The sequence below is a fragment of the Acinonyx jubatus genome, chromosome C1 (genome assembly GCF_027475565.1).
Source record: "Acinonyx jubatus isolate Ajub_Pintada_27869175 chromosome C1, VMU_Ajub_asm_v1.0, whole genome shotgun sequence".
Lineage (NCBI taxonomy): Eukaryota > Metazoa > Chordata > Mammalia > Carnivora > Felidae > Acinonyx > Acinonyx jubatus.
Window position 1 is genome coordinate 50,133,765 of NC_069381.1, and position 25,293 is coordinate 50,159,057.

At 38.1% G+C, this 25,293-nt stretch overlaps 1 protein-coding gene and 1 pseudogene across 4 annotated transcripts in view; one reads left to right on the forward strand and one right to left on the reverse strand.

Annotated features, from left to right (window-relative positions):
• Positions 1 to 25,293, forward strand: part of PATJ (PATJ crumbs cell polarity complex component) — a 362,166-nt gene that overhangs the window by 218,841 nt on the left and 118,032 nt on the right. For all 4 annotated transcript variants that reach the window (XM_027059027.2, XM_053214164.1, XM_053214163.1 and 1 more), the window contains one exon: positions 18,463 to 18,554. In XM_027059027.2, coding sequence (XP_026914828.2) covers positions 18,463 to 18,554 — 92 coding nt within the window. The remainder of the gene's footprint in view (positions 1 to 18,462; positions 18,555 to 25,293) is intronic.
• On the reverse strand, positions 11,834 to 12,729 carry LOC106975053 (cell division cycle-associated protein 3-like; annotated as a pseudogene).

Sequence of the window (25,293 nt, forward strand, 5' to 3'; positions counted from 1 at the left end):
TTTTCAGTCAAGTTTCTGTCACCATAGATTGGCTCTTTTATAGATTATTGCCATACATGGATGTAATTTTATGACATGTGCTTCTTTTTTTTAATTTTTTTAAAATTTTGTTAAATGTTTATTTATTTTTGAGAGAGACAGAGTGTGAGAGGGGGAGGGGCAGAGAGAGAGGGAGACACCGAATCTGAAGCAGGCTGCAGACTCTGAGCTGTCAACACAACCCAACGTGGGGCTTGAACTCACGAACGATGAGATCATGACCTCAGCCGAAGTCAGATGCCTAACTGACTGAGCCACCCAGCCACTCCCTGATGAGTGCTTCCTAATGCAATAATTATGCCCTAAGAGACCTCATGTAATAAAATATCCCATTGGAGAAACACTAGTTTGAGGAGCAGAAAGAAGACTAAAGGAAAGCAAAATTGCAACATATTTTTCCTAGTTTTATTAAGAGATAGGTTTATAATAGCTAAAAGTGCAAAAATAAACTGACCAAATTTTTTATCGTGTCAGTGGTTTCATGAGTGTTAAAACATATTTTACATTTTAAACAAGTAATTTATTTTATGTCTGTTATTTCTCACTGCACTTGTTGTTAAAACTTTACAAAAATAAATACTTTTAGCAGATCCTGAATATAACCTTCCCATATGCATAGCTAAAGTGACCCCATTTGGGAGCTCTTAAAATAGTCTAGAGCCCAATTCACAACTCTGAAAGTCAACAGAAGAATATGGTCAACCTCACACATAAAGGGGCCTCTCCTGTGTGTGTAACATTTTTTCTTTCTTCACAGTGCAGCCTCCTGGTTATTACAGCATATAATCAATAGCTGTCTGTGTCTCATTAAGTCATCTTTCCCAGGTAATCTATTGTATGATATCCAATATGAGTTACAAAAAGATGTACTCATTAAGAGAACATTTGGGGTAGGAAAGCGGTATTAGGAATTGAGTTCACATCGAATACTTACTGTTTTCAAGTCAGTGCTAAATACTTTATGTGCATTATCCTAACTTTTATAACAAACCGATGAAAGTAGGTGTTATTTTAATCCCCATTTTACAGATAAGGAAACTGAGATCTGAAGGGGTAGAGTCAACAGGCAAACACTAACTTTTTCTGACTCTAAAGTTCTTACGTTATTTCATTGTGGATTAATCATGATTCTAAAAAGTAATAAGTGGGGACTCTTGGCTGGCTCAGTCAGTAGAGTGTGCGACTCTTGATCTCAAGGTCATGAGTTTGAGCCCCACGTTGGGCAAAAAGCCTACTTTAAAAAGTGGTAAGTAAATTTCTCATCATTTTGTAGTTTGGGTAGATTAGATTAATGCAGTTATTCTGGTGCCAGTTCAAAATATCTGAAATAGTCTCTCACAATGCAATACCATGTTACTCTTTTTATCTTCTTAAAATTGAATGCCACTTTGAGTTCAATAGAAGAATGCAGTCAGTGAAATTACAGCCATCTCTCAAAAATCAAAGAAGAAAAATAATCTGGTTTTGAGGTTATTCTTGTCCAATTTGAGAGCTTCTCTGAACTTCATAATTTAAGAGCTTTCCCCCTCAAAACCATTGTAAAGGTAAGGTTTTATTTTCAGGCTAAAGGAAATATTATGTAAGACCTAGCTCATATTGGGTGGCCTCATTTTTCTCTGTATTTCTTGCATGAAGTCTTAGAACTTTATCTCTGCCCTTTTAGTTTCTGTCTCTGGCTTGTTGGGGGAAGAGTTTTAATTATTTAGTCACACTTCATTGTCTTTATACTGCTGAAATATTTGGGCTAAAAGTCTATGTTCTTACTGATCTTTGAGAGGAATGACAATCATTTAATTTTTATTATTGCAGTCCTCATTATCACTGTACAAAAGCTTTATGTGAGATTTCTACAGTGAACCGCATTATCTTAAAATCAGAGATAAAGTGCTGTGAAAGAGAAAGTGCCATGGAAGCAGAAAGTAAAAATGTGAGGATAATCAAAGAAACTTAGATTACTGTGAAAAGAATATAAAAAACAGGGAAGGGAACGTATGCTGGGGAGAAATTTGCCATTTGGAATGAATAATTGGTCTTTAGCAGTATGTCTCAAGACTCTTCTTTCTGCAGTTTCCCCTCAGCTCTTACATGACTTGTTGGGGTAATTCTCCAGGTCCCTGTGTTCCCTGCTTTTTCCAGTTTCTTCTCTACCTCCTTCCAGTCCTATTCATTGCCATCATAATGACCATACTGAAATGCAGTCTAGAAAGATATACTCTTAGATTATGGCGAAGGGTCTCCTTATATCAACCTCAGCATATAACTTATGCCTGTATTTTGCTCCATTTGCACAATGGAAATTTCTTGTAGTCACTATGAAGTCTTAAGGCATGAAGCCTGAAAGAAAAGTGTTAATGAAATTCTTATTCCGGGTTTGACTTCCTAACGATATCAGGCAGCTGCTTAAACTTGTCAAAAATGTGGTTGTATATGTTTTAATTATAGTTTTTAAGGAGTAGGCCTAAAATCAGTAATCCAACCTGAGAATCAGATGTTCTGCTCCAAAGAGTAGCCATCAGCCTATTTCTCATTATTTAGAAAAAAAAACTTTTAGTGTTTATTTATTTTTCAGAGAGAGAGAGAGAGAGGAGGGGCAGAGAGAAAGGGAGACACAGAATCCCAAGCAGACTCCAGGCTGAGCTGTCAGCACAGAGCCTGATGCGGGGCTGGAACTCATGAACCGTGAGATCATGACCTGAGCCAAAGGCAGATGCTTAACCAACTGAGCTACCCAGGCGCCCCATATTTCTCATTATTTTAAGTCAGGAAAGTTGATGCATTCATTACACATGAACCCTAACTCCTCCTCCCGCCAATTTTCTAAAATGTTACGGAAACGCAATTAAAAAAAAAGTGCATGTAAATAACACAGTCATGTTAGGATATGAAGTGTGGACTGTCACCCAACAGTATGATTGCTAACACAGTTGCATTGTGTACAGTAAGTAACACGGCTTCCAGTTCACTACAGCAGCATTCAAACTGCACATCCTTCTTGCTGCTACTGGGTATGGTTCCAAACACCGCTCTGCGATTCTGCATTTGGAATATGCCCGGAGACTGTTCCCTCACAACATCTCATTTAAAATGTTTTACTCTGTATTGGGGATGTAGATACAAAAGTTTCCTATGTAAACATTTACTGAAAAATACTTTCTTGAGAGTATATGCAGGCCCTATGAACTTTGAGTACTGAAAATCAGAAGGTATTCTATTGGGAAAACCTTACCTGGAAAGTATACCCATATGTGGTTCTCCTCCTTTTAAAAAAACTCTTAACCATCTATAAAGTAAGCAGAATTATGTAATGAAAGCCTTCTGTAGAGCTATCACATGGTTCACCAATTATCAACACTGTCATTTCTGTATCACCTGTACCTCCATATGTCCACACCTATGCAATTATTTTTATAGTTGGAAGGGAGGGATAAAACTTACAGAAAAAGAAATGCACAGATAGTCTCTGACTAATTTTGACAATTATATACTCCTGAATAATCCAAATATCTATCATTTTTGTCTCCCCAGAAATTGTTCTCATGTACTTTCCCGCTGGAATCTTTCATTCCCATCCTGGGAGGCAAATACTGCATTGATGTTTGGTTTTGTTTTCCTTTCATGGGTTTTTCCTATTCTAGAACTTCACATATATGGAATTATACAGTATGCACTCTTTTGTGTCCAGCTTCTTTGACTTCGCCTATGATTCATCTGTGCTGTTGCATATATTAGTAGTTTGTTCCTTTTTGTGGCTGAATGATATTCCGTTGTATAACTACCACAATTTCTCAGTTTACCTGTAGATGGACTTTCGGATTTTTTGCAGCAGTGACTCTGGAAACAAACATTTGTGTGACAGGTCTTCTTGAGGACAACTGTTTTCCTTTTTCTTGGATAAATATTAATGGTAAATGAGCGGGACACAGAGTGGTTGTGTGCTTAACTTCAAAGAATCCGCCACACCTTTTGTCCAAGTAACTGGGCCATTAAACATTCTCACCAGTAGTGTGTGAGCATTCTGGTTGTTCTACAACCTTAGCTCCTCTGGTCGGTGTGGCTTTAATTTACTTTTTCTTTTTTAAAGTTCATTTATGTATTTTGAGAAAGAGTACACGTATAAGCGGTAGAGAGACAGAGACAGAGAGAGAGAGAGAGAGAGGGAGAGAGAATCCCTAGCAGGCTCTGCGCCATGAGTGTGGAGTTCGATGTGGGGCTTGAACTCACAAACTGTGAGATCATGACCAAAGCTGAAATCAAGAGTTGACGCTCAATGGGCTGAGCCCCTCAGGCGCCCCTACATTTTCTTGTTGACTGATGATGTTGAACACTTTTCTTGTTTAGCAGCCCTTCAGATAGATTCTTTTCTTTTATAGTTACTGCCCTAAGAATCTTGGCCTACCTCCAATAATCGCAAGTAATTTTCTCTATATTTTCTTCTAAAAACTTTATGGTTTTAGCTTTTATGTTTAGTTCTGTGATCCATCTTGAATTAATTTTTATGTGTGGTGTGAGATAGGATTTGAGGTTTATTTTTTCCGTGTGAGTACCTACTCGTTCAAGCACCATTTGCGAAAAGACTTTTTTCCCCCATTGACTTCTTTTGCGCTTTGTCAAATATGAAATTACCATATAACTATGTGTCTATTTTTGGACTTTCAGTCCTCTTCTATTAATCTGCCTATCACACTGCCTTGATTACCATATCTTTACAGCAAGTCTTGAATTAAGGTAGCACCAAGTCCTCATTTTGTTATTTTTTGAAAGTTGTTTTGGCTCTTCTAGCTCCTTTGAGTTTCCATATGAATCTTAAAACCAACTTGCAAATTATTAATTTTTTAACAAAGTCAGCTGGGATTTTGATTGAGATTGTATTGAATCTATAGTTTAATTTAGGGAGGCTAAACTTCTTGACAATATGGAGTCCTCCAAATTATGAATGTGATATTCCCATTTAATAATTTTTCTGAAGTGTTTCATAGTTTGCAGTGTAGAACTTTTGCATTTTCAGGTAAGTGTATTCCTATGTATTTTGTATTCAGTGCTCTTATAAGTGGAATTTTTATCTTTTCATTCTTCTTTGTTGCTAGCATGTAGAAATACAATTGATTTTCATGTATTTGTATATTGACCTTGTATCCTATAATCATGCTAACCTAACTTTTTACTTCTAATAGTTTTTTTGTTGAGTCCTTAGCATTCTCTGGAGGTAACTGATCATTCATCCATGTATAAGGAGTTTATTTCTTCCTTTTCAATCATTATGACCTTTATCCTCCTTCCTTCTCTCACCTTCTGTTCTCTCTCTCTTTTGTGCCCCTAGTCTCAGAAGCCATTTGGTGTCGGATGATTAAATAAGACCTTAGCTGTATGTAGGTTTTTCATAAGCCAAGGAAATTCCTTTCCATTTCTAATTTGATAAGAGGGTTTTCCATTTAAATTACAATTTGACATTATATTTTGTCAAATGCTTTGTATGCACCTGCTTAGGTTATCTATATATGTTTTTAAGTGAAATTTAAGTATCACACAAAAAGACACTGACTAATGGCATTGTTCAAACTCTTTATCATAATATTCAAAATCATTCAAGAGATATCTTTGTTTTTGGTGGGTGGAGGGGTGGGGGATGCCTGGGTGGCTCAGTCAGTTAAGCATTCAACTTCAGCTCAGGTCATGATCTCACAGTTCATGATTTCGAGCCCCACGTCAGGTTCTGTGCTGACAGCTAGGAACCTGGAGCCTGCTTCAGACTCTGTGTCTCCCTCTGTCTCTGCCCCTGCCCCTGCCCCATGCACACCCTGTCTCTTTTTTTTTAATGTTCTTTTTTATGTTTTTTTAATAATGTTTATTTATTTTTGAGAGAGTCCGTCCACGTCTGAGCGAACACATGAGTAGGGGAGGGGCAGGGAGAGAGGGAGACAATCCGAAGCAGGCTCCAAGCTCTAAGCTGTCAGCACAGAGCCTGACATGGGGCTTGGACTCACAAACTATGAGATCATGACCTGAGCTGAAGTCGGACACTTAACTGACTGAGCCACCCAGGCACCCCTCAGGAGATATCTTTAACCTTCCTTTCCAGCTTCTGCCACTGCTTCACTGTTCTGATCCAGCTATATTGAACTACTTAAATAAGTCCTCAATACAGATGAGTATTTCCATCATTCTATTCTTTTGCCCATGTATTTTATTCAGTATACTTGCATAGACGTTTTAAAGACCTAGCCCAGTTGTTTTAGCATAAGTTCATGACATTATTTTTCTTACTGCCCTAAATAAAAATCAGATATCTCTTCTTTATATACATTGTTTAAATGCTTCTTAACTTTAGGTAATTGACTTGAAATTCAAAGGTGAAGATGACAGAATGGAAAAACAAGTATACTAGCTATTATTTGTTAACAGTACTATTTTTATAAGAGAGATGGCTTGTAATACCAGTTCTATTTTTAACTAACTGTTTTTCTCAGATAAATCCTTTAATCTCTGTTGCCATCTCTTAACTGTAAGATAGAAGAATGGTCAATAATATCTGTAAAAATCTTTCAAACTTGGGGCTCCTGAGTGGCTCTCTCGGTTGAGCATCCAACTCTTGATTTCAGCTCAGGTCATGATCTCACAGTTTATGGGATCAAGCCCTGCATCAGTGAGGAGCCTGCTTGGGATTCTCTCCTTCCCTCTCCCTCTGTCCCTCCTCTTCCTTGTACAGGTGTGTGCATTCTCTCTCTGTCTCTCTCTCTCAATAAATTAAAAACAAATCTTTCAGACTTAATGTCTGAATCTGTGATCTAAATGTTTGCTCCTCAAACTTCAGCATATTAATTTAGCCTAACGAATTTCTGATCTCTATTCTGGGGAACGTGAAACTGCAAATCCTTTCTCAAAAATGTTTACCAAACAAATCTCTTTAGCTATATAAGTTGCTCTCAACCAAGTTTGTGTATCAGACTCATAGGAAAGGTTTGCCTAAATAACAACCCTTCACCCCATCCCCTTAGAGGATAACCTCCAAAGGTGGAGCCTAGGTGTACTTTTAACTAGTCAGTATATAACTAATCTTATTAGGAGTCTAGATGTGAATTTTTGTTCCTGTCATAGAAGGACATAAGATGTGCCCTGGAATCCATAAAAAGCAAAGGGAAATGGTCCATAGTACTTCCTGCCCTTCAACTTGAGTCTCTGTCTCCATACTGTCCCTTTTAAATGCCAAGAGAATAGGATTGACCTAACATAGGGGCTGTGACTGGAAAAATTAGGGCAGGAAAATAAGGTGATTTTTGAGCTGAAGGCTCAAAGTTTTGCACAATATTTAAATATAATTTAAAATTATTTTGACTCTAAATTTTATTTCCCATCCTTACTTATGTTTCTGGCTATGACTCAAAAGTATTAGGTTAGCAAATAGATTTTAATTCTAATTGATTCCCTAACATACTAAGTTGTCATAAAGGTGTTACTTCTTATTGCTACTTTTGTCTTTCTAACTTATAGATTATGCTTTTTTATATGTTTTTAAAATAACATGTAATCATAAAAAATTATAATGGTTTAGGTAAAAGTAATAGTCTTCCCTCTTTTACCTTTGTAATACTACTCCTCTAGAAGTAACCCCTGTCAACTTATCATCTTTCCTCTTGATCTCATGCACAGTCGCATACATTGTGCAAACAGATTTTAAAGTTAATTAATGTACACAAACAGAATCATAATTCGCATACCTTTTTTACTGAATGATATGTCATTTATGATATATATTATTTAGATGTCAGTACAAATAATACTATAACATACTGCTGTATATGTCTTTGTGCAATTGTTTGAATATGTGGCATAGAAAATATCAAATTATCTTTCTTCGGTGTTACACAAAATTTCTGCTCTTCTAACAGCTTGTAAAAGAAGTTGTTTCCCACCCGCCAAATCTAGCAAACACTAGATGTAATCAGACCATAGCCAACCTGCCAGATGCAGGGTTTTTTTTTTTAAAGATTTTTTTGTTGTTGTTTATTTACTTTTGAGAGAGAGACAGAGAGGCAGAGTGCTAGTGGGGGAGGGGCAGAGAGAGGGAGACATAGAATCTGAAGTAGGCTCCAGGCTCTGAGCTGTCAGCACAGAGCCCGACGCAGTGCTCGAACTCACGAACCGTGAGTTCATGACCCGAGCTGAAGTCGGCCGCTTAACCAACTGAGCCACCCAGGTGCCCCAGATGCAGTTTTTTAAATTGAATAAAAATTCTTTACTTATATATCATACATATACACATGAGGAAGTGACCAAAAGAATAGGACTATACTCTGGTGAGGCAGTTTTTAAAGTCGACACTTGGATTTTTATCTGCCTTCACCACTTTAGAATGAGAACTGGGTGCTGGGAAATTATTTTGGAGAGGGAGGAAGGTAGTTGGGCTATGGGTAATTAGGACGAGTCTTTAGCAAAGTAGCAGGAGTCCCATAGCATGCCACCCATTCCAGCCTCAGACCTGCTGGAAAGAGGCTCTGGGATCAGGACATGCGAGCTTGGATTCTGGTTCTGCAGGTGTCTTACCTAGAACCCTATACAAGTCCCTGAGTTTGAGTCTCAGTGTCCTTGTTACAGAAATACCAGAGCATCTGCCTTGCCGACCTGTCATGCAGAGCAGTGTGACAGTGCCAGACTGTCTGTGAAATATGCTTTCAAAGCTATCAAATACACATGATCTAATCCTGACTCTATAGGCTATAGGACTGGTTCACTGACAAGATCTGTGTCAAAAAAAAAAAAAATGTTTTTAAAAGAGAAGCTGGAGTTGGGAGGAGGGAAGTTAGGAACTTCGATGAAGTCCTTTGATGATTCACTGGGTTTGTGGCTACATCTGTGGGAGCATCTAGGAAAATATTTTGAAGACAAAAGAGAAAAAGTCTAAAAACAGAGGGAATTGGAGTAGAGCTCTAAGTAGATCATCATATGAAAGAAGCAAACGTTAAGCTGAGTATTACTAGTCTTGATTCGTAGCGTGTACCAATTCTTGGAAGAAGGAATTCTAGGTCAGTGGTCACCTGAGTCTGTTTGCTTCTGTGACTAACAACACCACTAATACAGGTAGGTTGTAATGCCTCAGCCTCCTAGGGAAACATGATTCCTTTGCAATATTAATGAGCTGTTAAGAGAGAGATTATATTTCTGCCTCCATTTACATATCCCTTCCTATTTTGGTCAGGTGAACCAACCTGTAGCAATTGGGGCAACTTCCACAGAAACACTGAAAATCAGAGCAGCACATAAACATATTTCTCTGCTCACTTCCTTGAAGTCAATATTTTTCAGAATTGTCAAGGTTTAGGATTCAAAAGAACAACCTGTTTTGGGACACCTGAGTGGCTCAGTCAGTTGAGCTTCCAACTTCAGCTCAGGTCATGATCTCACAGTTCGTGGGTTCAAGCCCCACATCGGACTGTGTGCTGGCAGTGCGGAGCCTGCTTGTGATTCTCTCTGCCTCTCCCTGACTTGCGCTCTTTCTCAAAATAAATAAGCTTTAAAAAATAAAAGAACATGCTGTTTTCTGAATATATCAAATTTAGGGAGATGTGAGCTACGTATTACTATTACTTTGCCTTTAGAAAGTGTTCCAGTTTCATTAGATTTGTTTGAGAGAAAATAAATCTCATGCTTAAGCCTTTTAAATGGCTGTATTCCTTTGGGAACATTGTACTTCACAAGAAATAGATTACAGTGAAGTTGCCTACCTCATTTCAGCACTGCATCATTAAACTGAGTCCTTAAAACCTGCTCCTTTACCCAAATTATTAAATTATTGGAGCTTGATGTGTATTATTTTGTCTTTTTGAGAAAAATATTAATGTGACAGTTTTCTTCAGAAATACTTTTTCATTACAGTGAAATTGTTTTCATGTGAGTTTCCGTCACTTTCCCTGTTCCATCGCTAGCCTTGGTACCTCTCTCTTTCCTTCTCCCATGTGCAAACCTGAAATGGTGGTTTGGAAAGTGAGGATCATTCTTCATGGAGGCTAGTGCCCAAAATTTTTGGAAAGGGAAAGTATTCTACAAGGTCGTCTTTGAACAGGACCTGTTTACTTCTATAACACCCCTACCCCAAAAGCTATACTAAAGTACCTGTGTTTCCTAGAAACTAAGACCTGCAGTTTTTTCCCTGGCCCTGGTGCTCTTCCTGCTGCTCACTTCCCCCTGTGCCTGCTAAGTTTCTGTCTGCTCAAGACCAACCCACCCATCTCCAAGAAGAGACAGTCACTTCTTGCTTTATGCCTACATTCATTATGCCAATGCCAATTGCAGATTTTTGTTTCCAAGACTGTTAACTTACCAGAGTACCAGCTGCTCGAGTGCAGGGACCATATCTGACTGAATAAAATAATTCCTATAAAGTAATTTTCAGAGGATCTGGTACCTGGAACAAAGCTGGTGCTCAATACATGATAGCTGTGGTAATGATGGCAATGAAAATTCCTCTATCCTCATCACTTACACTACGACAGTTGAATAAATGAGTAAATGGATGGATATAACATATATCTAATATACTTTTATTGGAATATTTCTTGGTCTGGCGTTTCTATTTATGAGGCCCTATTAATTGGATTTAAAATTTCACAGGATTAAAAATGAGTTACTTAGGTTAACAAGACAGGCTTTTGGACTCAAACAGATTTGGCTATAATTACTGGCTATGGATCTGTTATATTGGTTAAATTCCTTAAACTTAATATACTTCACTTTCTCCATCTGTATAATTAGATGATAATGTATTCCTCTACTGATTTGTGTGAGACTTAAGTGAAATAATGTATTTAAGATGTGTGTATATGCATGTGCCTTGTGTATTGTAAGCATTTATTAAATGGTATTATTACAAAGTAGTAATAAAATATCAATATACAGAAACAAACTGGAAATCACCTCAAATCCCACCAATCAGAGATATCATCATTGTTGACATTTAGTATATACTCATGGAGCTTTTTTTAGACTCAGAACTTTTACATAAATGAAAATAATGTGATAGATAACGTATTTTGTCATTTACTTTTTTCACTCAGTAATTTTATCTTTTTTAAAATATTTATTTATTTTGAGAGAGAGAGAGCAAAAGCAGAGAAGGGGCAGAGAGAGAGAGGGAGAGAGAGAATGTCAGACTCCACACTCATTGTGGAGCTGACGCGGGACTCAATCTCACAACCGCAGGATCATGACCTGAGCCGATATCAAGAGTCAGATGTTTAACCGACTGAGCCACCCAGGTGCCCCCAATTTTATCTTCTTATGGCAGTGGATCTAGGTCTGTGCCATCCTTCTTCACTTCCTTTTAATGACACAGTTTTCCATTTATCAACGTAACGATAGAAAATATAATAAAACTTTTGTTGATGAGTGTATAGTTTTTTCATTTTTTTCTCTATTATAAGTATAGCCATCATAGACATTTTGACTCCCAGATTTTTAATCTTTTTAGGATAAACTTTTAGCAGTGAAATTATTAGATTAAAAATTACCCTATAAAAAGTCTCATCAATTATACTTACTGTTTTTTCCTACATGTGTGTTATACTCAGTAAAAGAGTTTATTAAAGGAAAAGGTTAACCTATAGATTCCAGTGTCATGAAATATAAGCAATAGAGTATATTTAAAAGTAAAGTAGGGAGAAGGAGTCAGTTTTCATTATCAGGAGTTCCAGTTACCTGAACTCTAGCTCCGTGTTTTGGTTTTTTTTTAATCACTTCCTTTAATATACAAGAAACACACGAGACACATCAGTCCTCGAGTTGGTAGTTTAGGGGGAGCTGAAGACAATGAGCCTTTCCTGTCTCCCAGGGAAAGAAGGGCTGTGAGGACACAACATCACAGCCCTGGTGAACCCGGCGCTGGGGCCACACACGGCCTAGTTCTCCACCAAGTTTAGAAAGTGCTGATTTTCCTTGTCCTGGTCCTGGCCCTGCTCCCACACTCGGCCTCTGGTTTCCAGAAGTTGTCCAGTTCTCAGAATGGCCCCTTCCTTTAGTGCTCTAGCATTTTCACTGAGGGGAGGAGGCCGCTTACCCTGTCATGGTGTCAGAGTTCTGGGGGAGTTGTCATCCTGTAGGATGGTGAGGGGAGATCTCCCTAGTACCTTGCCATTTCCTTTCTGTCTATTGTGCTTAGAACCTGAAGATCAGGGAGTCTCAGGGTCTCTTAAGGGCTTGTCTGAACCCTGGCAGGCCATGGGGGGTTGTGAGGGCTGTCCTGCCTCCTCCTTGGAGGACACCTGCTTGAGAGGAGCTCAGTCTCGCTCCAGAGTGGCATCCGGTCCTCAAGGGAAAACTGGGTGGCCAGAGGCAAGTCCAATTCAGAAGGTGAAGTTGCCTCTAGGGGCAGAACAGGCTCTGGGGGAAGATTCGATTTGGAGGCTTCTGTCTCAAAGACTTCATTCAGCTGTTTCACCAGTGGGCTTGGGGGTCTCCACTGCCAGTCTTCATAGGTGTCCGTGCAATGCCAAGGGTAGGAGAGCGGGGATCTGAGTCTTGGGCCTCATTAGGACCCTCTAACTGCTCTCCTGCTGGTAGGGTTGGCTGTAGAGAACTCTCCATCTGGATGGGAGTGCGCAGGATGACGGCACTAGGTGAACGCGGGTCCGCCACTCGGGCCAGAAGCTTGTTGTGCTGTGGAAACCAAGCCAGAATGACCGGGGAGCTCTTGGCTGAGCCCATCTCCACCAGGAGAAATAAGGTGGGGTGGGGCGGGGCCTGGACCAGGGCAAGGAGGGGACGCCAGGCCCCAATTCCTCTTTGGGATGCACAGAAGCTCCTAGCTCAGTTTTTTAATAATAATTTTTCAACTGTTCAGAATAAATCCCTCTACTTCAATAAAAGTATGAGCAAAGGTGGTGTTGTTGGGTATTATATTATAACATGATATTCAAACCTCAGGCAAATCTGTTGCTTGAACTAAATTTTAGTTTTTTATAATTAATATCTTTAATCCCAGCTTAAGTTAATTAACTTTGACTTCCAATTTGGTAAGTTTTTTGAATAGATTTAATTGAGTTGCTCTCCAGCATAAATTTATATTCATGTTCAGTTGAACTATGGAAAATTGAGTGATATTTTTGAATAATTAATTTTAGTAAAATAAATCTCATTAAAGACCTCTTAAGTGAAAGTTTACGTAGTATAACAAAAGGATTTACATTCATTTACTTTTGCTGAATCTTGCTGTATTAACCCTAATTCTACTTCTTCTACAAACTGTAAAATAATGCAATTAAATATCCAATCTTTGATACCAAAATATAGAGAGTTTACCTCAAAAGAGTGCTTTCTGGGTTTTTTTTTCCTTCTCCACTGCAGTAGCAGAAACCAATTTATGAAGGGAAATATAAATCCCATTGAAAACCCGTTATAATATGACTTCTGAGTTTTATAAAAACAGATGTTTCTTATTTAAGGCTATTGTCTTCAGTATCTAGGGCTGCTATCATTTGCCCCTGTTCTCATTGAACTAGAAATTAAGAATTTAGGAAAAGATGAGTTAATTTACCCATGATAAAATATCAGTGTCTTTCTGGGACCGGGACCCCCTGAGCTTGAGATTGAAGTTACTGACCATGTGGAGGTCTCAGAAAGCCCTTTTTGTCAGTGTTCAGAAGAGGAAGCCAAACAGATAAGAAAATCAGAATTGTAACTCAAGAGCATAGAAATCTCCTTGGGTCAGAAAGCCTTTTTCCTTTGTCTACTTTCTTTTCTTTTTGAATGCCAGGATAAATTGCTATGTGTCTGAGAGAGCAAAAGACTAGGAGATAAAAAGAGGTATATCACTTGAATGTATAAGTTAGTATTTAGAAATAGGGGCCCCAGATACTGTATTGGTGGAGACTTTTTTGATGGGAAAGAACAGAAATTAGTTCAAGGTGATTTAACCAAAAAGGGGAGAACTTATTGCAATAGTATTGGTGTCCATCCCAGAACCTGGAGATTGGGTTGCCTGGGGACCTCAGGAAGTGATGGCTTTTCCTGCTCCTTCATCCATGTGGCAGAATATGGCCACCTCGCAGAAGCTCAGAAAAGATGTGGAGGATCGTTACGAGTGTCACTCAACATGCATAAACTGGACTGTCCCAGAAGTAGGATATATGGTTATTCTTGAGTGGAAGAGTTATAGATCTCAGCTATTAAGATAATAAAAAGATAATTTAGGTGTAATGGGAACACTAAATCAGAACTTAGGACGGTTCTTCCCACCAGTAAGAATAATAACAAAAATAAGGACATATCTAAATAATTTATTACTCTTTTTCTATATCATTGAGTCACCTTCAAAAGGAGAAACTTTGGGAAAGGCACTTCTCTACCGCCTCAGTTTGCTGGAAGTAAATAGGAAATGATAATATTTTTTCTAACTTCTTGATAATCTGAATTATCACTCATATTCTAAAAGAATGGGAGCAGTATTTGCCCCAAAATGAAATATTTTAATTGTCTTCCTTTGGCATGAGTCAGAAAAAATTAAAATGGGGATCAATCTATACAGTATCTGTACAATGAAAAAAAGGGTAGTAAGTATATAATATTGTTCAAGTTGCAGTTTGCTTGCACGAAGAGAAGTACAGTCTTAGGGGACTCCACATTGCATTTCAGGCTTGAAAAGCCTAGCAGTCAACTCTCAGGCATTTCCTCTGTACATTGTGGTAAGATGCTTTGATTCCGACTTCTGTATCTCAAAGCTCTATGACCTACGATGGTAGGTCACCACATCCTCCTGTTCCAACTCAGAGTTTATTTAACAGACATCTTTATAAAGATGACTTTCAAAATCATCTGATTTTTATGTGCACCATACAGATGTGACCTCTAGGTGTGCTTTAGGATTATCATCATCTGATGAAAGTACATAATACCCCAGTTGCTCTGAGATTTAAATGAGATAGTGTGCCTAAAGGGCTTAGGATAATGTTTGGTACAGATAAATGATAGCTGTTATTAATTAGAATTGACCTGAAAGACTTCCAGGAGGTATAGAGTGCTTTCTTTTTTGCCTGTGCTATACTTAGAAGATGCCCTACATCTGTTGTTTAAAGAATAGTGCCCTCAGAGAACAGCAGCTTCTCAGAAATAGAATAAGTGACAGTCTAAAGTTAATTGTGCATAAAATGCATCATATTCTTTCTAATTACTTACTGAATTTTCTCTGGCGTGTGTTTCCTTTAGTGATGAAGAAATACAAAAACTGCTTATACAGTTGGAAGCTGTATGTGCCTTTCATTTAAGTAGTGAAATTGTTGTATATTAAATAAGATCCAAGAAAACACAGAAGAGCCCTTGCTGTCTTAGAACTCACAGGCTACTAACGTATTTCTGAAGTCAGAAGAGAGACTTTGTCTTAGATTTTTAAAGCCAGAGATCTGCATTTTCCTTTTTGACATATCCTGTTAAATCAGGTTTCACTCTGTGTTGAGTTTCTTATTCTGTTCCTGGTCTTGCACTGCAGAACCGAGTTTCTCCAGAGGCCTCCAAACACTGGCAGGAGCAGCTACCATAACAGTAAATGGCACAGTTGTTGGCACTGGAAAAAACATCCACAGCAAGCAAGCTGTTCCGCCTTTCTACAGCCAAGCCTCTGAATATTCACAAACAGCACCATGAAGACATAACTGTAGATTTACTCTTATATAAATTAAAATTAATGACCTGCTTTCTTCATTTGGGCTGTAATTTTTCCCTCTTAGAATAACAGTACCATACATTTTATCCTATCAAAATGGAAGATCACAGCTAAAAAGCAGGCATCTCCATAAAGATGAAACAGCTCAATTTTCTGTATGTTCAAGCTTTTGCTAATAAAAAAGACTTTAAAAAGAAAAAAAAATCCCTTTGAAGACTGGAGCCCACCTCAGAGAAAGCATAGTAGCAGTTGATTAATGAAAGAGCCATTTGCATTCAGGGCTCTGCAATTTTGGATGTCTCGCCGAGCACCGCTGTGTGCAGGCTACGCGTGGCAGGCTGGCAAACACCAAGTGGAGGACATGGTTCCTGCCCTCAACAAGTTTTGCCCAGTTTAGTAAACGCCAGGTGCCTGCACTGATGCTTATCACCTGACAAGGATTGGCTTGACCGTGTCAGGTGAGGCGTAAGCGCGACAAGAGAACATTTTTAAATGTAGTGCCACAGGATTCAAAGACAGGAAGATTTGATAGGTCTGCTTTCTGAAAGCAGAGGCCAGACACGGTGGGGAAGACATTCGCAAATAATTACCTGAATGCCAGACTTTGAGTCACGCATATTCCACATGTCATCTCATTTTTGAGTTGTGATTTAAAAGATCCGTATTTGTTGTTCATTGTAAATGGAAGAGATTGAGAAATACGGTTTGCAAAAAAAAGCGATCATGGCAGACATACTATTTTGTAACCAGGTTAGCACAGTTGGACATTTCCTATGTCATTATTCTTTTTCACATGACGCTATCATTACATGACTTAACCATTTTTCCCCCTTATAATGAGTTAGGTAGTACAATGTAAATATAAGAAAAATAAAACTATGAAAACATTAGGAGAAAACCTATAATTTAAACGGTTGGCCCTTCAATACACACACACACACATACACACACACATATACATATACATTTTTTTAGAACAGCAAAATTGAGAGGAAGGTACAGAGATTTCCCATATGTCCCTTTTAGACTACCAACATCTCTCTCCAGAGTGGTACATGTGTTATTGTTGATGTACCTGCATTGACACATCATCATCTCCCAGTCCATAGTTTACATTGGGGTTCACTCTTGGTGGTGTACATTCTGTAGGATTGGACAAATGTATAATGGTATGTGTCCATCATTATAGTATCATGCAGAGGATGGACACATTTTTAAATACATGTTATTAAAAAAGATAAAAACCTTAACAGAAAAGATGAGTAATTTTGAACACCCCCAAAATAATTTTTGGTATTAAGATTATTATAAATGAAGTCGGTTAAGCATCCAGCTCTTGATTTCAGCTCAGGTCATGATCTCACAGTTCATGCGCTGATAACGCAGAGCCTGCTTGGGGTTCTGCCCCCCCCCCTCTCTCTGCCCCTCCCCTCTCACTTGCATGTGTGCTCTCTCAAAATAAATAAGTAAACATTAAAAAAAGATGATTATAAATAAAATTTAAAGGCATTATCTCATGTAATTCTCACAACAGTTTTATGAAGCAAGTGCTTAAATTCCTTTTAAAGAAGAGGAAACTGAGGCACAGAAAAATAGTGTGGAGATCAGTGGGTTTCTGGGAGGTTATCTTGGTGAAGAATAAAAGCTGATAGAATGAGGGACATAGTGAGAAGGTAGTTTCAGTTTAGTCTCTGCAACAGACTTTGATGTACATCCCCACGTTACCACTTCAAGATGATGGATGAGCTTCATTTCAGACAGCTCCCTCCTCTGTTCATTTCCACACACTTTCTCATATAACTGCTATGACAAAAACCTTTTCCAGGTATGTCTTCGAACACAAAATTTCAGAGGCCTCAAGGACAGACCAATGCTAATTACAAAAAACTGAAATCCCTATTTTCTATTCCTTATATAGTATATTGTACTGTCTCTTAAATAGACAGTTTCAAGGCCTCCGTTAAATTGGGACAGTATAGATCATTAACTAGTTATTAAAGAGACAAGAGGAGAAAAGCCAAAACTGTGTGAGCTATTATCAATTGGATGAAATAAAAGATTGATTATGACTATCATCATAGTTTATCACTGGAAAAATCTGGAGTAAAAAAATTTAGAATGTCAATGTTTTTAGAGCATATTTAGGCGAACTCAATCAAGTTGAAATTCCACCATATTGGATGGTGGAATTCCACCATCTTGGATAAGAGCAGATGGCTCATTGATTGTGTATAGTAAAATGTTTCCATGCAATTAATCTAAAATTTGATTTAAAATGGGGATAGAATATTTACCTCCTCTGGAGTAACAAAATTTATGCTATGTAATAACCTTGACACATTTACAGAATCGTGTTTAATGGGCCCTCCAGAGGTCTGGTGAATACCACAGTTTAGTCTGTTTTCTACATTTTTTAGAAATCTGGAAAGGCTGTAGGAAATATATCTGTCATAAAGTTTTTACACTTAGCTCAACTACTGCTCTCTTGAAGTTTAGCAAAAGGTTCAAGGACTATGCTCTTTATTAACTGCATTCAAAACTGAATTTAAGAGATTTTAATAGCTATTTGGAATTAGTATTTTAATCCATACTACAAACAATATTAAGATTTTTTAGCGTTAAAGAGCCCTACATGGATCCACTTAAACATGAATGGACTTCATTGTTTAATTCCAAGTATACACACATATATTTGTATAAATGTATAAATATATACATGTATATTTTTATACAAACCAAACATATTGCATTTTTACAAGTGCATTTTATTTTTTCCCCATTAGATAAACAATCAGATCCTGTATGGAAGAAGCCACCAAAATGCATCTGCCATTATTAAGACTGCCCCATCAAAAGTCAAGCTGGTTTTCATCAGGTAAGATATGCACACACACGCATACATCTGGTTTTCTAAAATTAGTATCTCTTAAAAAATCTAAGATTTCTTCTGGAGGTGTTATTATTTTCTAAGACTATGTTTTATCTTTGGTTTGTCTAACAAAATCACCATATCCTAAAAATAGATTTTCCTTTTTTAACTGTCACTTTAAGGAACATTTGGATTGTTTCAATTATGAGGCTTTCTTGTTATTTACATTTCATATGATAGAACTGGTAGTTGAGGCTAGTATTTGTATTTTGGTTTTTAAATTTTCTTCCTTTCCTGGAGCTGGTTATCCACTCTATAAATATAATAGAGTCTTCTAACTTCCCTTCCTCCTGTCACCATCATGTGGTACATTTGCTGACTCATTAATGTCTTCATCAAAGAATACGCAGGAAAACAGAACCCAGAAACATTTTAGGAGCTTCATATTAAGAGTGCTGGTGTGGGGTGCCTGGGTAGCTCTCAGTTAAGCCTCCAACTCTTGATATTGACTCAGGTCATAATCTCACATTTTATGAGATCGAGTCCTACATCGGGCTCTGTGCTGACAGCATGGAGCCTGCTTGGGGCGTTCTCTCTCTCTCTCTCTCTCTCTGCCCCACCCACACTCATGCTCTCACTGTCTCTCTTTTTGAACTTAAAAAATGTATATATCAAATGCTGGTGAGAAATCCTGAGGGGAGCAGATATGAACTCTGGTGTCTAGAGTCATGTGGTGTGTTTGGGGTTCCACATTTTCCCATACCCTGCGTACTACCTGACTGAGTCCTTTTGGCATAAGTAAGTCAGAATTGGGAATTCTCGTTGGTGGTATTTACTATTGCCTCATCAGCAATGGAATGTTTGATTCCTTTTATTGGATCAAAATAACTGATAAATCAGAATTATCACTCAGTGATGCAGCTAACCCTGTATGTTAACTGTCACTCTGTTTCTTTTCCTTCTGGGCCTCAGGTATCCTCTATAAAATGGGAATAATAAAGCACCTACCTCATTCACTGTGACATGCCAAAAATCTGAAATGTTGAACACTTTCTCGCATAAAGACTGAAAGAGTGTTAAATGGCATTCTATGACATTGATGATCATTATTCCTCTTCCTACTATTACTAGTTATTTGTCAGTAAGAGCTATGCATTCCTAGGGACCACTGGGATTAAGGGGTAGTTTTGTTCCCAGATATGGACACTAATGTAGGTGATTGAAATATTCCTTCCCATGCCATCACTTCAGCCTCACAGGGTGTTATTGCTGTTTTGCTCCTGAAGAGATCATACATTGGTACCCTTTTCTCCCACTCAGAGGCACTTCTGGGTTTCCAGGTTTTAGTCTTGCTTCTGAAGGGTGAATCCTTTCTCCTTCTCTTCTGTCTTTGTGTGTTACGCCAGCCTTCCTCTGGCTCACTCACCTTGAAGTCTTATGTGAGGTACCAGTCTCCTTTTTGGGTTTTTCTGCCCTTCCTGTTGCCAGAGGTTACAAAATTGGAGTTAGAGGCTGAAAACATGAACAGGCCTGAGGAAAGGTCAGCCGCTCAGAGATGAAGGTGTCCATTGACAGACATCCACGTAGGCTTGACCACTTTGCGGAGAGTCATGCGAGGATGCCACAAGCAGGCACACACAGCCCTCACGGGTGTCTGCACTTAGTGCTCAGCACATGTTGACCAACTACTGCAACTATTATGGTTATTAACATCGCCGTCACCTCTTCACCGTCTGTGGGGCTTTTATCACCCATTCTGGGTCATCCCACTTTAAAGAGAGCAAGAAGATAATTGAATAGGATCCAAAGGAAACCATCTAATGCAATTAAGTAGTTGGGAAATAGAATCCTCCTCTTTCAAAAAAGAAAGGTTACATGATTTGAAATTGTTTAGAAGATAGAAGAGAAAGCTGAGGAGAATTTTAATCATAGTAATAAAGCCCCGGTAATTTAGTGTGTGATGATTTCAATTTTGATTGTTCAGAGGAGATCAGAATCAAAGAAATGATTTGTTCAGTGAATTAATGGTGTAAGCATGATTGAGGATGTCACGGAATACTTATTTACTGGAAGGGATTTTAAGCAATTTGGAAGTATCAATGTACATTCAAAACATGCAATCTAATTATGAACCTTTCTTAAATTATAGTGCCTAGCACATTGTCGACATTCGAAAAGCTTTATTGAATAAGTTTCCTTGCAGCTGCCTCTAAGCAATTCCAGATTACTTATTCTCCAAAGGTAACAATCATAGTAAGTTAGTTTGGCTGATTTTGTGAATTTAAAGATAACAGAAAAAAAGATACATATAGATCAATTTATTATTTTACAAAATAATTTCTTTCTCATACTTAAGTCCCTCTCTTCAGTACTTTCCCAAATAATCTAAGTTGGGGCAAGTGTCTCTACCTTTCTGAATAGAGAGAAAAAAGATGTAGGCGTGATTCTGAATAATCTATTGTCCTATCCACTTTGAGACTGTAAAGGAAAATTAGTTTAAATTGAATCAAGACAGATGTATGCACTGCTGACAACCTTTTGTTTGAGTCAATAGATATGTATTTGATAATTTGTGTGCCAACATTTTATTAATTAATGCTGCCATTTCCATAAGAGAAGGAACTATTCATCTAACAGAGAGGTCTTACCTAAAGTGACGAATTCTTTCCTAAAGCAAGCGTGAATGATAAGTATAAGTGATAAAAAGAGGAATCCCTGATTCACCTGGTCTGGGCTTGAAACCCAGCTCTAGAATACCCCAAGTATATGAGTTTGGTCAGTTTCCTGATCTGCAGTATGTAGATAATATAGCTGGCTTATAGATTTTTCTAATGTCTTAATATATATAAATTGCCTGGCAATATGGGCTCAGCAATGTTTGTTGCTATGGTGATGAAGATGATGATGGTGGCAGAAAAAGGGGAGGAAGTAAGAAGAAAAAAAGAAGTTAGGGATAAAGGAAGAGGAGGAAAAGATTAACCACTCCTTCATATATATTTTGTATCATTCCAGAATCTGGAATATTTATTTCGAGTGAAGCATATTCACAATTTAAGAATTTTAATTAACATCATAATGATAAAACACTTAGAAGAGATAGCTATATAACTATATATATATATATATATAGCTATCATTATATAAAACTTTTTTTGGTGGGGGGGGACAACGTGTGCACGAGTGGAAGAGAGGAACGGAGGGAGGGAGGGAGAGAGATTCTTAAGCAGGCTCCACACTCAACGTGGAGCCCAACATGGGGCTTGATCCCACAACCCTGGGATCATGTCCTGAGCCAAAATCAAGAGTAGGACACCCAACCAACTAAGCCACCCAGGCACCCCTATATAAAAGCATTTCTGATAAAGGTTAGGATAAGAGACAAGGACACAGCCTGCCTAAAACATCTCTTTTAGTCCTGTGTCTGCTGCTGCTTCTCCCCTTATTCTCCCTTTTTTATTTTATTTTTTTAAGTAGCTCGACGCCTAGTGGGACTTGAACTCACGGCCCTGACATCAAGAGCATTAAGAGTTGCATGCTCCACTAACTGAGCCAGGCAGGCACTCCTCCTCCTCCTTTGAAATGATGACCTGATATTCTAACAGGGAGAAGAGTACCATTTAATGAAAGAATGTATAAAGAGAAATCTAATTAATGTGAATTAATCCCCATGTCAATAAAATATAATAGATTTTACTGAGGTGAATAATATCAGTGTCAGAATATAAAACACTTAAAGAAATAAAAAAATATATGTTATTGCTCATCCACTGCATATGTCACCAGTGGGGGTATAATGGTGGACTGGTGTCCTATTTAAATATGGTAACCTGTGCATTTTAGATGCTGCTCAACCTATCCTCTCTCCTTCAGGCTGATTATCTAGTTCATCACTCAATTAGATACATTTTTCTTTTTTTAACATTTATTTATTATTGAGAGACAGAGACAGAGCATGAACATGGGAGGGGCAGAGAGAGGGGGAGGCACAGAATCCGAAGCAGGCTCCAGGCTCTGAGCTGTCAGCACAGAGCCCGACGCGGGGCTTGAACTCACAAACCGCAAGATCATGACCTGAGCGGAAGTTGGACACTTAACTGACTGAGCCACCCAGGCGCCCCACATTTTTCAACCTCTGCCTATAGGTTACCTCCTTCAGACTATTGGTACGAGAACCTTTGTTGTGCCTATTTGGGAACCAAATCTTAAAGCAGTTAAATACTGATTTGCTATCGATTCAGGAAGTTAGCACTTAAAGCACCTCAGCACAACAGGTGCAATTATACTTTTAAGCTGCCTAACTTATGCTATATAATGTTACTTTAAAAACTGATGCTTATAAATTGTATTTCTTTATAGGTAGTGCTTCTATTTGGTAATATTGCCTTCCTTAGTTTAAATTATTGATTCTCTGTGCATTTCCATTATAGAGAAATTTTTGGCTTGTATGCCTCAGCAACTTTTTTCCAAATTTATTGACAGTTGAGATAAAAATGGGAACTAGCCACAGATTTCAGAGTATGATTAGCAGTAATCACAGAAAGCTGTTAAAATATGCTGCAGGCAACATTTTAATTAACTAGGGCCTTTAGTCTATAGTGATACACATTTGTGTGATCACGTCCTTGTCGTATCCTTTTAACACTTGTATTTATTCATATACTAATTGACCTTTAATTCACAAGAGGCCTGTGAGTCATTAGTGACATTAGCAAGTTGCTGCTGCTATGTATACATGACTTACATAATCACTCTTCCCTCCCTTTTTCCCCCCAAATTAGATTTTGGACAATCTGGTAATCATGTACTTGTGCCTATGACGCACAGGGACTCTGGTATACTAAATTATTCCACAATGGATAGTCCAGATGCATTTTACAATCTCGAATTCTTAGTATGTACCACACATTTCAGTTCTGTGGGTTTTCCTATTTGACATTATCCCCTCTACACAAGCACTATAACTTAAGTACAGGAGGAGAGCTATATTAATACAAGAAAGAATGAATTGCTGTATTTGGCAGTGCAGGGATCCGAGGAGATTAATGATCTTGCCTGGAGCTCTTGTCATACCTTCCCCCACTACTGAAAAGTAAATGTCATGTATAACAGCTCACTCTCCATTACTTAATTACATGTGGAAAATGTGTACTGTTATAAAAACTCCTGGGGCTAGGGGAGGCCAAGTGAAACTGAACCCCATGGAAAGATTTAGTGCTGGCTGTCAAGCCCTACTGACTCAGAGTGGACTCACCGTGGGAGCTACCATACAGTATCGATTGAGCATATGTCTTGTTTTTGTCACTAAAAATATAGGGTGGCCCGTTATCCTCTGGCCATATCCCGAAAAGATGATATTGACTTGAAATTAATGTGAATGTCACAGTCATCTGTAGGAGAAGTCCATCTGAAGAAGTGAATTAAATGCCTGTTTTTAAAATCCTTGCTATGCTCTTTGTATCTAAATAAGAAGGAAAAAAGATCGTGGGAATGAGCATGAGTTTAACTTTCATAAAGAACTATTCATGCATTTATTCAACAAGTATTTGCAGGGTACCTACTTGTGCTGGGGCTGCGGAGTCCATGATACAAAGACTACAATCTCTACCTTAAAGGAGGAGGCAGAGAATAAGCAGCGTGATACCTCATCCAGTGATAAAGGTACTGGGTACTTTATGTATAGGAAACACAGTTAACCTAAACTTTGGAGCCTTTGGGAGAGTATTACAGAGAAAGATGCTGAAGCTCAGACCTGAAGTATAAGTAAGTAAAGCTATAGTGTGTCCAGAAACCCAAAGGTTTCTGAGATTGGATATTATACCCAATGTACCTGACCATTTACTTCTACGAGAAAAGCAGTCATTGAAAGTATCTTTGGATGAGCTGTGTACATCAGCTGCTTTGAAATCTGTGAGGAAGCATACTTCCAACTCTCATGGACCATTAAAGAATGTAATGCCCCATTTCAAGTACACAATAAAATATCATCCATGAGATATGTGACAAGATTTGAGGAAGAGGCCTGTCGTTAGCATTGAGTTCTTTCTAGGACTTGCAGGAGGAAGGAAGATAGAGACACTCTTCAGTTTCAAAGCTCTTCTGTGTTTAGTTGGACCATATGGTAGACCCATGTGAGTCTCTCAAGTGCTCTGCAATGCGGACTCTTTCTTAATTTCTTTGATACTTGTTTATTGTACTCTCCATATTAAAGAGTAATTTTAATTATTTATTACTTTTATTTTGTAAGTAGAATTTATAAGCCTTTTAGTTCAAGAACAAGGTGGAATTGGAGTGTTTTGTGTTTTGATCTTTTGTCAAGACATTGGATGTTATGCATCCAAATAAGCGTTGTTCCCTTTGACCTACTATGGTAACCTTGGGAAGTTGTACACTTAATTCAGTTACAATTCCATTGTGTGGATTCCAGTTCTGGAATCATCTTGAAAGCCTATGGCATATTCTTTTGAATATCCACAGAAGCCATAAGTTTTCCTTTTTTTTTGGAGGTAATTGTAGCTAGTCAATCTGAAGTGACCCAAAATTTTGCCATTTTGGGGCCATTCATGAATCAGGTGAATTCAGTATATTAGATAAAGTGTTGCTATCAAACTTTCTTGCATAACTTATAAAGTATCTTTGAAAATCATTTTTATTTCAGGGTGCCTGGGCGGCTCAGTCAGTTAAGCATCTGACTTCAGCCCAGGTCATGATCTAACATTGTGAGTTCGAGCCCCGCGTCGGGCTCTGG